This window comes from Vulpes vulpes, chromosome 14, assembly GCF_048418805.1.
Source record: "Vulpes vulpes isolate BD-2025 chromosome 14, VulVul3, whole genome shotgun sequence".
NCBI classification, from domain to species: Eukaryota; Metazoa; Chordata; class Mammalia; order Carnivora; family Canidae; genus Vulpes; species Vulpes vulpes.
Window position 1 is genome coordinate 57,603,743 of NC_132793.1, and position 12,972 is coordinate 57,616,714.

The 12,972-nt window shown below is 45.4% G+C and overlaps 1 protein-coding gene and 1 long non-coding RNA gene across 2 annotated transcripts in view; one reads left to right on the forward strand and one right to left on the reverse strand.

The window, feature by feature from the left end:
- Positions 1 to 8,182: 8,182 nt before the first annotated feature.
- Positions 8,183 to 10,435, reverse strand: LOC140595424 (uncharacterized). Its single transcript, XR_011997014.1, has 3 exons — positions 9,975 to 10,435; positions 9,108 to 9,544; positions 8,183 to 8,996 (listed from the first exon to the last, which is right to left on the reverse strand). It is a non-coding gene; the product is annotated as an uncharacterized lncRNA (long non-coding RNA).
- Positions 10,436 to 10,460: 25 nt separating this feature from the next.
- Positions 10,461 to 12,972, forward strand: part of ST8SIA4 (ST8 alpha-N-acetyl-neuraminide alpha-2,8-sialyltransferase 4) — a 95,137-nt gene continuing 92,625 nt past the window's right edge. The window contains 2 exon segments of the mRNA XM_025992843.2: positions 10,461 to 10,668; positions 10,670 to 10,989. Coding sequence (XP_025848628.2) covers positions 10,552 to 10,668; positions 10,670 to 10,989 — 437 coding nt within the window. The 5' untranslated portion in view covers positions 10,461 to 10,551.

Sequence of the window (12,972 nt, forward strand, 5' to 3'; positions counted from 1 at the left end):
TTAACTTTCAACAAATACCTTCTTATACAGTATTTTCTATTTTCCTAAATTTATTATGCACAATATAATGGCTTCTATTGTATTCTTTATTTTCTAACATTTCTGCCTACCCATTCTCTACTTCTTGGCCTTTTATTTGCTATTCTTTCAGCCTATAATGCTCATAGTCAGTTCATAGCTCCTTCTTATTCTGCAAATCTCACTTCAAATGTCATTTCCTCAGAAAGCCCTTCCCTGACCATCTTATTTGAAGATCAGGTCCTTTATTACCCTGTTACATTGGCTTGTTACTCCTTCACAGCACTAATCACAGTATGTAATTACCTCCATTTTTTCCTTTTCTTTCCTTTTATCATATCTTTCTACATGTTGAAATTAAACTCCCCAAGAAGACATTTGTGTGCTCTGTACTCTGCTGTATCTTCAGTGCCAAGTATAATGTCTGGCAAACAGTATGTACTCAAGGAATGTTTTTTGTCTAATGAATAAATGAATATGAAAGAGGGCAAAATATGTCACCCCAAAATATACTACTGTGGAATATTAATTATATTAAAGTAACTTAAGAAACAGTGGGTACAAGAAGGATACTCTTTTGTTCCCCTGAAAGCAAGAGGTGAATCTCCCATGTGAAAGGCACTCTGCCTGTTTCGGGAGTTCGAAAGCATCCTTATCATCAGAGTTAGTGATACCAAGGCCTACCAGGCTGTATAAACAAATCTTGTTATTTCCTCACTAATTTACTTTCCTAAGCTCAAAATTCTTTGTCTTGTCAATCCGTCATAAATTTATTTTTTTTCTTTGTCTAGAAGGTATAAAAGTTGCCTGCTTTTGGTCATTTCTTTGAATCTCATATTTTTATGAGCTCTTGTATATATAAAATTAAATTTGTTTTTCTCTTGTTGATCTGTCCAATGTCTTTAATTAGACTAGGCAAAGGGTCTGGAAAGAAAGAAGAGAAAGTTTCTCCTCCATTTCAAATCAATACTATATGCAAATTACTTGCTAACATGTTAACTAGTTTTTTTTAATCTGTAAAGTAAGAGGTTAATAGTAATACATGGTATTTTCCAAAGTCTCCCTCCCTAACCCCTTGACTACAGGTTGTGAATAGCTGTACCAAGATATTAGGTGGAGAGTTGAATCACCTCCATGTTTCAAGTATGTTTTTGTGCTTGTTCTACCATTTGTAAACAGAGGCTATTTTTGATGCTTCCTATGGGTAGCTTCATCTTTAGAGGGATCTCAGCAACCATGGTTAAGAATCATCAACTGCTCAAACACCTCTGCTCACCTCATATGACATATGACAGATATCTACAATACCAAGGACACACATTCAAAATCTTCATGCGTTCTAGGTTAGTGTCCAAAGGAATTTTACACATCAGAAATGAAGAAAAGAAGAAGAAAAAAGAAATGTTATAACAACCCATTCATCCCTGAGAGTTCCCTATGAGTTCACTTCTCTGCCAAAAAACATATAGGTGAATAAACCCAATCTAGTTTCTTCTTCATATCTCCATCTAACACATGTGGTCAAAGGTCATACAAGAGGTGTAAAATTCCCAGACATTTTGGATATTCCCAGTAGAATTTTAATGTATTTCTTTGTTTTTTAATGATACGGACACAATCACAACCAACATAAGCCATCACAATTTGCATAAGCTATTTATTTGTGAACATGCATTCAGCTACAATACCTATGTTATTCATAGGTATTTACGTAAAATTTTCTAGTGGAATGCTGGAAATAGGATTGTGGTAATGCAGAAGACATATTAATTATTTATATAATGAGGTAAAGGTCAGATGTGAATTAGACTTATTATTATTCTTTTATTCCCACTGGCTCCCTCCAATAAGTATCTATTGATTCATTCTCTTAGAGCAACTTTCTCCTGCTGACAGAGTAGGCAGACATCACTAGACTCAGCAATCAAGATTTTAGCTCATAAGGGCTTTATTTAGTTATTTGCTCAACTATTTACTTTACAAAAGCTCAGATTATCAAAACTTCAATCCATTAAACAGGTGAAGTGTATATCCTTTAATAGAATTATTTACTTGAAGAATTACAAGCTCAAATACATGTAGGAACCAAGTCGATAAAACAAGTGAAAGAAAAATTCTGGAATAAATCAAAATTACAGGGAGCAATGAAACAGCTGGTATTTAATCCCACCTAATTGTTACCACCAGAGTAGGTGAGTATGGTATTAACAAGGTTTGTGGTATTTTTGGAAATAATTTTAAAATATTGGCAACCCATTGTGTGTGTGTTTGTATTTAATATTAATCCATTTTGCAAGAAAACCAAAGGCTTCTATGGGCTTTACCAGTAAATAATGTTTACTAGTTTATCATTTAATAATGACTTCAATAGTATTTTTCTTTAGAATCTTAAAATAATAACATTAATGAATCATTTAAAATGTGTGCATCACAAAATTGATTTACATAGGCCTGTTCCATGTTATAATAATGCACACTAAAATAATATTTTCCAGAGATACTCTCTGCATACTATTATACATTATAAAAGCAATTACAGAAATATATGTGTGTGTATATATATATATATATATATATATATATATCTCTAGAAAAAGTTAGACCTATACAAATAATTTTTTAACCCTGAACAATGTATACTACTCTTCTCTTTTGCTTTTATTATGATGAATTGAAAATAATATAAAAGGAAGGTGGGTTACATTAAAGAGGAAACGAAGTGCATGGTTGCTTTGGGGAATATGAGAAAAGAAAAATAGCAAGAGAGGAGGAAGAAATTGAATCCAATTTAGATACAAGGGAGACATTTAGAAAGCTTACAAAGATTAAAGAAATTACAAGCTAAATAACAAACTCTCTAGATAGCACACAGAAAGTTATCAAATAAGTGACCACTATCAAACAGGAAAACTGTTTGGGGTGGTTATTTAGCCTGATAGTTCCTCCCTTCCTACCATTCAGCTCTTCCTATCACCACTGAGTATGGAAACACAGCAAAAGGAGAACACAGAAAAAGTATTTCTGGGTAATAATGTAGGTCGGCAAAGATTTCCCAAAACATGTATAGGATAGCATATCTGTTTATTTTAACATTTCAGGAGTCTGTGCAACATGAAATAAAACAGCAAGAGCCAGGGTTAGAGAAATAAAGGAATTATGAATCTATAAACAATTAAAATGTAGACGGCGAGCACAGGAAGTGCCCATTCCAAATTGGGGTATATTTGACTAGCAATAGTTAAAAGATGTCTCACAGAACATTTCCAGTGAATATTACAAATTAAAGAATATTTGACTAACAGTACTTAAGAATTGTCTCTTCTAAGGACACTCATGTTTAAAGAGAGATCAGGGACTAAATGCAAAGGATAATAGAAGTACCATGAGTTAGATAAAGGGGAAGAATTGAGAATGGTAATGATGGATTTATCTTGTTCTAGAAATCATACTAGATTCATGAATTTATCTTGCATTTAAAGTCAAGGTCACCCTTCTGTTGTAAGCTTCTTATATTTGGTTATTAAAGATGAAAACAAAACAAAAGTAACAGAAGGACAATGAATATACATTAAGAAAAAAAATGTGACGCTTTTGTGGATATTTATATGGGCAAAATAATTTAGACTATCTTTTTTTGTCCAGATACATTGTCCAGAAAAAATAAAAGAGATTGAGTTGTCTAGTGGTAAAAGGCCAAATTTTCTCATTAATATGCTTTTTGCTTTTCTTGATTATTGATTCATAGGTAAAAGTCTTTGCATAGACAATTCTCACTATATTTTAAAATCATTAACAAGAACCTCAATCAGCTCATCTGTGATGATTTTATGTACCAACTTGATGAGGCCATGGCACCAAGATATTTGGTCAAATACTAGTCTAGATTTTGCACGTTACCATGAAAGTATTTGTTATTGCTGCTGTTGTAGTTTTAGCAATATTTAAATCAGTATGAGTAAAACAGATTATCTTCCATAATATGGGTGCTCTTGATTCAATAAACTGGAGTCCTGAATAAAAAACAGACTGACTTGCCCAAAGCAGGAGGGATGTCTGCCTTCAGATATCCTCAGACTTAAGCTGCAACATCAACTCTTCCCTCTTCTCAGGTCTCAAGCTTACCAGCTTACTCTATGGTTTTGGGAATTGTCAACCTCCATAATCATATGATCAATTCCTTAAAATAATATTTTTCTCTCTAAATAGACACACGTTATTGGTTCTATTTCTCTGGACATTATTGACTAATGCGCCAACATTCCCATTATATAATGTCATGGGTACTACTAGCAAGGAACAATTGGAATTTGAAATTTTAAAAAAAATTATATAAACATTCAGAAAGATGAAATAGGGATAAATCTAACTAGATATGTGCAGAAATGTGCTAAATTCTGAATCAAAGAATGAAAAAAGAAATGAACCAATGAAGAACTAAATAGATGAAGAGATAATCCATGTTCACGAATAGGAAGACTCAATAATGTTAAGATGTCAATTCTTCCAAACTTGCTCTCCAGATTCAATGCAATTCCAGTCAAAACCTCAACACGTTATTTTGGGGATATTGACAAAGTGATTCTACAGTTTATATTGGGAAACAAAAGACTCACAATAGCCAACACTATATTGTAGGACAGCAAAAGAGAGGATTGATATTATGAGACTTCAAGACTCAGTACAAAGCTACAATAATCAAGACCATGTGATATTGATGAAAGAATAGATAAGTGGATCAATAAAACAGATAAAGTACTCAGAAATAGACACATATAAGTACATTCAACCGATCTTTGATGAAGGAGCAAAGGAAACACAATGCAGGAAAGTTAATCTTTTAGCAAATAGTGCTAAAACAACTAGACATTCACATGCAAAATAAATTAGACATATACCCTACAGTCTTCACAAAAATTAACTCAAAAGATAAGAGATCTAAATACAAAGTGGGAAACTATAAAACTCCCAGAATATAAAGCATGAAAAAATCTAGGTGACATTTAGAAAGTTTGACGATGACTTTTTAGATACAACATTAAAAGCATGATCAATGTAGGAAATAATTGATAAACCGGACTTAATCAAAATTTAAAATCTCTGCTCTATGAAAGTCACTATTGAGATAATGAGAAGATAAGCAATGAAGTAGAAGAAAATATTTGCAAAAAGAAATATGTGATAAAGGACAGTTATCCAAAATATTCAAAGACCTCTTAAATTCAGCAGTAAGAGCAACCCAATTTTAAAAAGGACAAAAGATCTTCTTCAAGATGAAAAGCTCTGCACAGCAAAGGAAACAGTCTACAAAACTAAAAGGCAACCTAGGAATGGGAGAAGATATTTGCAAATGACATATCAGATAAAGGGCTAGTATCCAAGATCTATAAATGACTTTTCAAACTCAACACCCAAAAAAACAAATAATCCAGTCAAGAAACAGGCAGAAGACATGAACAGACATTTCTGCAAGGGAGACCTACACATGGCCAACAGACACACGAAAAAAATGCTCAACCTTACTTGTCATCAGGGAAATAAAATCAAAACCACAATGAGATACGACCTCACACCAGTGAGAGTGGCTAAAATGAACAAGACAGGAAACAACAATGTTGTCAAGGATGTGGAGAAAGGGGAACCCTCATGCAGCCACTCTGGAAAACAGTGTGGAGGTTCCTCAAAAAGTTAAAAATAGAGCTTCCCTACCACCCAGCAATTGCACTGCTGGGGATTTGCCTTAAAGATACTGATGCAGTGAAATGCTGCAACACCCGCACCCCAATGTTCATAGCAGCAATGTCCACAGTGGCCAAACTGTGGAAGGAGCCTTGGTGTCCTTCAACAGATAAATGGATAAAGAAGATGTGGTCAATAGATACACTGGAATATTCCTCAGCCATCAGAAAGGATGAATACCTACCATTTGCATCATTTACATCGATGTGGATGGAACTGGAGGGTATTATGCTAAGTTAAATAAGTCAATCGGAGAAAGACAATTATCATGTGGTTTCACTCATATGTAGAATCTAAGAAATAGTGCAGAGGACCTTAAGGGAAGGGGGGAAACTGAATAGGATAAAATCAGAGAGGGAGACAAACTATGAGAGACTCTTCACTCTGGGAAACAAACTGAGGGTTGCTGAAGGGGAGGTGGGTAAGGGAATGGGGTAACTGGGTGAGGGGCATTAAGGAGGACACGTGATGTGATGAGCATTGGATGCTATACACAACCGATGGATTACTGAAAACTACATTTGAAACTAATAATATGCTATATGTTGGCTAATTGAATTTAAATTTAAAAAAAGAAAGAAAAAAATAAGAAAAGAAGATCTGAACAGACATCACACCAAAGAAGATAGATGGCAAATAAGCATATGAGTGGCTGTTCCACATCATATGTCATCAGGAAAATGCAAATTCAAACAACAATGAGATACCACTACACACCTATTAGGAAGCCCCAAATCCAAAATACTGAAAACATCAAATGCTGATCAAGATATAGAGCAATACGAATTCTCATTCTTTGCTGATGGGATGGAAAACAGCACAGCCACCTGGAAGACAGTTTAGCAGTAAAAACAAGTTGCTTATAAAGCTAACCACTGTCTTACCATCTCTCTTACAGAGCAACTGTGCTCCTTGGTATTTACTGAAACTGCACATGGATGTTTCTGGCAGCTTTACTCATAATTGCCCAAACTTGGAAGCAACCAAGATGTCCTTCAGCAGGCACTCAGATAAATAAACTGTGATATATCCAGACAATGGAATTGTACTCCATGTTGAAAAAAAAAAAAAAAAACCTCAACTGCTCTAAAAAATAAAGGATTAAAAAAATGTCGAGGGCTATTATACTGTGATACTGCAAGTGTCTACCCATTTCTTTCCAGCTAAAGTAGAGGGCACATCCAGCAAATAAAACATGATTTACCTGAAGTGAAAGGATAAAGTAGCATTTTAAAACCAGCTGCCATTACTTGTATTATTTATTTATCGGGTACTGCGTAATTGCAGAATTGTGCTGAATAAAGACAAATGTGTGCTCTTTATTGAAGAACTTACTGTCCAAAGATAGAATGGAAATTTAGAAACAACTTTAATTTCTTAGGATCATCAAAAGGGGTATTCTAATGGAAGGAGTTGAGTCCAAAAGACTCATATGTGGATAAGGCTTCTTCCTCAATATTTATGTTTATGGCTTTGTCCCCAACTGCATATTGAGAAATATCAGACCATCCTCCATTTGGCCCAAGTGTTGGCTTATATGTTTTTTTTTCTTTTTTTAACCTGGCAAATTGTTATGGATGCATATTTCATGAATCTGATCATATTAAACAAATGACACTGAATTACACTCTAAACTCAAAATTGTTCAACTTTGGGAAAGGGGAATCTCTTGAGTCTCACTAAACAATTATCAGGCATTCAGAAGTGTTCACCTCAATATAGAAGGTCTTATGCTTAATGAATACAGAAATAGCAATATTTTACAGCTGGAGAGTTTTCTCCTCTTCTCGATATCTACATGTCTTGTGTAGCCCCATAACTTGTTCTTGGTGTGCTTCTGTCTTACTGTTGGTAGGTTTGTTTTGTTTTGGGCCAGATGAACAATTTCCCCTAATTTAACTTGAAGCTTAATACATGAATTAGACCCACTTTCCTCTTGAAGATTTTCATATTGCAACTTCCCCATTAGAGGAGACAGTTGGACACTGTGAAGCTAGAGAGTATTATGATCACTCTAGAAACTTATGCCCCCCTGTTCTCCTTTCCACTTTTGTGTTCTCACCCTACAGAGCTACTTCAAAGTTCCCCCAAAGCACCAGCATTTTATTCCTCCCTCAAGTACACATAATCTTTCCTCTGATTGTAGTGTTGTACTCTTGCTTTGCCTGGCTTGCCCCTTAGGTTTGCAAATCCCGGTTGACGCGTGCCCTTCCCCAGGAAGATCACTTTTCTTGCTCCCAACAACTTAAACACTCCATCCACTTCTACACTGTGGCATTCTCAGGTAGGAGACATCCTTAAAATGCTAGGGTTAGCTCATGGTGCCACACTGTAACTTAATTCTTACACAATCTGTCAGCACCCCCACCCCCACCACCCCTACCTCCACCCCACCTCTCACCCCCGCTGCCCCTCTCCCCTGCAGTGAGTGAATTTCCTCCCTGGTTAGACACTGTATTTTCTTTTCTTTTCTTTTCTTTTAGATGCTGTATTTTATTCATCTCTGTGTTCCCATGTCCTTACATATTGCCTGGACCATATTAATTGCTCAAACCATGCTGGATGAATTTAATTAAATGATGCACATTACTCCATCCCCATCAGCCAATGTTTTATTTAGAATCCAAAATATTGTGTTGACTGTTCAAAAATCAAATATTAGCCTAAAGAATTTAATCAATTAACCTAAAGAAGAATCCTAACCAGGCCTTGCCCACCTCCCGCCTCCCCCTCCCCAGTTCCCTTTTAACTTAAATAAGCAGCTGTTTTATTCGTGCAGTTTCTGCTGGTTGAGAAGTCAGTGTGACAGGGATGCTAGCGGGATTTGCCTAGACATCAATAAACTCCAAAGGCTCCCGGCGGGCCACTTGTAGTGTCAATAAAGGCTCATAATTACTTGCTCCTTTGAGCATTGTAGACCCAACCCCCTCGTTCACTCTGCCGCTAAGACGAGGCTTGAGAACCAACCGAGAGGCTCTTAACTTCTTAAACCTTAGGCGAGGAGTGGCAAACATTGGCAGGGACCTCGGGAGTCTTTTTAGGCAGAGGTGCCAGCTGTTACAGTTGTTATCTTAAGCAGTCAGGGGACTAGTCGCTCAGAACCCCCCTTCTTGCTCAGCTCTGCCCAAGGACTGGGGTGGGCCTCAGGGTTTCTGGGCTGGAGGAGGGATGAACCCCAGGGTCCAAGAGTGGATGGCAGCTGGAGCCACTGCACAACCTGCACAACCTGAAGGAACAAGTAACTCAATCGAGAGAGAGAGAGAGAGAGAGAGAGAGAGAGAGAGTTGACTAGTTGGACTATGGGAAGGGGAGGGAGGAGGAGAAAAAGTGGAGCAACTGGAAAGTTCGCTTACAGATGGGGGAGATCCTTGGTTCCCAGACAAGATTTCGCAGTGGGGGGCCTCGGCACCCCTTCCCACCAGCCCAGGCATGGGTGCCCCGCGGAGCAGGAGCAGCAAGCTCTGTCCAGGTGACGGCGAGGCCGAGGGCGGCGCAGGTTCACCAGGACTGGAGCGGCCCCTGCCACACGACACAACCGGAGTAGGGGAAACAGTGGCAGGTGAGAGACGGTGAAAATCGGAAGCTAAAGACGCGTCCCTGGGACTTCGGAGCAAGAGCTTGCCCTTCCTTCTCTGCTTTCATCTTACCTTCCTAGCCCCCCCCCCCCCCCGCCCTTTCTCCTGTGTCTGGGTGTACTCGCGTTTATAAAGGATGTCCTTGGTGGCTGCTTTTTCTCAGAATTCCGTTTCTCCGCAGTGAAGTTTAAGGAGGACTGGAGTTTCCTTGACTCCTGCGTGAGGAGTTTCCAAATGGCAGTGAAAAAGAGTCACAGAAATACCCATGAAGCGCCTGACACCCCTGTCATGCCTTGTTTCCCTGCGAGATCCTAAATCGGGGTGGTCAACCGCCGCCACCCACCCTGAGTGGGCGCTCGGCTAATTGGCTCATGCGTGTGCATTTGTACTTTCCAGATTGAGCTGGGCACTGAATACAAAACCTCCTCCTCCTCCTCCTCCTCCTCCTCCTCCTCCTCCTCCTCCTCCTCCTCCTCCTCCTCCTCCTCCCCCCTCCCTGCCCCGATTCCCTCCACTTGGGAGGGCGTGTGTGCGCGCGTTCGCGAGTGTGTCCGAGCGCGTCAGTTTAGCAAAAGGCCCCGGGAGGGAGCTACCCCCTCCGGCAACCTGCGCGCCCCCCTCCCGCCTCCCCTTCCCTCCCAGCACCTCCGCTCTGCACGAAAACGAAGCATCTCTCGAGCAAGACCGCGTCTCCAATCTGTCCCCAGAGGCGGCGTCCTCTCCTCTTTGCTGAGGACAGACCGTCTCCGCGCTCGTGCAGAGGGAGCTGCCGCTTCGGCTTCCCGGGAGGGCGACCCGACTTCCTCCTGGCGCGCCGCGATCGCCCCCGGGGGTGCGAGGGCTGGTGCGTGCGCGCGCGAGCGAGCGAGCGAGGGCGGGTGTGTGTGTGTGTGTGCGCGCGTGTGTGTGTGCGCGCGTGTGTGTGTGTGTGCGCGCGTGTGTGTGTGCGCGTGTGTGTGTGTGTGTGCGCGTGTGTGTGTGTGTGTGCGCGTGTGTGTGTGTGTGTGCGCGTGTGTGTGTGCGCACACGCCTGCGAGCTCGCGAGCTTCCTCTCCAGGCGCTGTGCAGGCGTCTCCGAGCAGCCGACAGCAACGCGAGGCGACCGCAGCCTCCGCCCCCTCCAGCTGGCGATTGGCTGGTTTTGCTCATCATTTCCCTGCTAGGAAGAGGGAAGGGCCAGTGACGCCCCCGAAGCCAGCTGCAGAAGCGGCCGCCACCTCCGATGCACAAGGTGTCTCCTCGGAGAAGAGCCCGGAGCCCCGGGGAGGCGGCGCGGAGCGAGCCGGGCAGGGCTGGCGCCACCCGGGCGGGCGAGCGCTGCGCTGCGCTCGGGGACCGGCCGGGGCTCGGCGGCGGAGGACCCCCGCGACCCGCTCCTGACACCCCGGCTCCACGCTCTCCTCCGATTGCACGGACCTCCCCCCACCCCACCACCACCACCACCACCGCCACCGCCACCACCGCGACCGTGTCTCCCCCCAACGGAGCCTTTCTATCGAGAGAAGGTGAGGGAGCTGGGGCCACCAGGACTTTCCCGGGCACCCAAGATGCGCTCCATTAGGAAGAGGTGGACCATCTGCACCATAAGTCTGCTCCTGATCTTTTATAAGACAAAAGAAATAGCGAGAACTGAGGAGCACCAGGAGACGCAACTCATCGGGTAAATGCAAAAAGCTTCATTTCAGGATATGGCAAAACCGGAGCCAGAACAAAAAGTGCAGCCTGTAAATGCAATGGGCGCGTAGACGGTGGAGCGAGGGCTGGGAGAGTCGGCGCGGGCGGCCGAGCTTTGGTGCGTTTAGCTGCAGGGATCCAATCACAAAGGCTGTGGCCGAGGTGTGCGTGCCTCCCCACGCGCGGCCCCACTAGTTCAACTTGCCCTGCGTGGCGGTGGTGACAGCGGCGCTGGCGCCCGGCTCCACACGCCCGGGGACCAGTCGCCGCTCAAGTGTCAACCAAGAACGTGCGCCCTCGTCCTTTGGAGCCCTGGGCAGGACTCCGGGCGCTGGCTCTGTGTGTCCCCCCCCCACCCCATCACCCCCAGGACAGAGTAGAGGGGGCTGGCTCCCCGGAGGGAAGGCTGAAGTCAAAGCCCGGGACGCAGGAAAATGGGTCTCTCTGTGGCTTTTTCTCTTCTTTGGGCTTCGGGTAGATCCGCGTGTCGTGTGACTTGGAAACTCCGGGGCCCCCCTGCGATGCTTCCCCATTTGCTCTTCCGTGGGTAAAACGCAGGGGCGTCATGGTTACGCTTTTAGAAACGGTGCTGTAGCTTCACACCGACGGTCTTTCTGCTGTTTCTTCAGTTTGTCTTAAATGAGTTCAGACGCTTCCCCCCCACCCCCTCCCACCTCCCCCCCACCCCCAGCAAGTTCTCTAAATGTCGCACTTCCTTCCTCCCTCCCTCCCTTCCCCGGGCCCCTGCCGCTTTTGAAGTTTACCCGGGAGGCGGCTGCGACTCTGGCGTCGCGTGCACAGCTTGGAAGCCTTTTGTGAGGACGTGAACCTGGTTGTCAGCTCCGTCCGCAAAGTCCCGGGTCGGGCACCGTCCCTGACCGCGGGGGCGTCCGCCCCCGGGGCCCGCAGCCTGGCCCGAGCCCTTGGGCGCCCCGACACCCCGGGGCACGGAGCGAGAGCCCTGGCCGCCGTGTGTGCGCGTGCAAGGACCGTGCACGCGTGCACACGGACACACAAACTTCACGCACTCCGTGTACCATTGTTGCTCCTCCCCAAGTAACGAGTGTTTTTAAGTGAGCAACGCGGGGGCTCGCACTTAACACAACTGGCTGCGTTCCCCCAAAAGGGCTGGCGCGGGGCGCCCCCGCGGGCCCGGGGGGTGGGGGAGCGGGGACGCCGAGGAACAGCGCCCGGCTCGGACGGCTCGGACGGCCCGCCCGGCAGCGACGAATGCACAAAATGGGTCTATTCTGGAAAAGGAAAAAAAAAAAAAAACAGGAGCCGAACTAGAGGAGGTCGTTGACACAGAGTGTGGGTGGGTGCAAACGCAGCCGAAGCCGAGCTCGAGGGGCGGGAAGGCAGGGCTGGGGGCGCGGGCGGGGGCGCGGGCGGACAAAGGGGTCTCGGGGACGGTGACACAGCGACGCGGGGGGAGACGCGGAGGCCGCGCGTGGGGGTCCGGGCTCTTTGTTCCCCTGCGGGCGGGGGGGTCCGAACGCCGGCGCGAGCCCAGACAAAGCCGCCCGCGTCGCCCAACTCTGGGGGCGCGGGGAGGGGGCGCGGGGGGCGAGGAGCGGGAGTGGGCGGCGCGGGGGGAGGGAGGGGGGCGCGCCCCGCGCTCCCTCCGCGCGCCCCGTGGGCCCCCCCAAGGGAACGACCGACCTGGGACGCCCCACGGTTTCCGGGCGACGTTCCTGCTGTGGCCCTGCGCTGGACGCCCCGGGCGGGGGCGCGGCGGGGTGGGGGCGCGGGGGCGGGGCGCGGGGGGGGCGTGGACCGGGGCGCAGGTGGGGCGCGGGGGGGGGGGCGTGGACCGGGGCGCAGGTGGGGCGCGGGGTCGGGGCGGGGGCGCAGAGGGAGCGCGGGGTCGGAGCTCAGCCGGGGACGCAGGTGGGGCGTGTACGGGGGCGCAGGTGGGGCGTGTACGGGGGCGCGGGGTCGGAGCGCGGACGGGGGCGCAGGTGGGGCG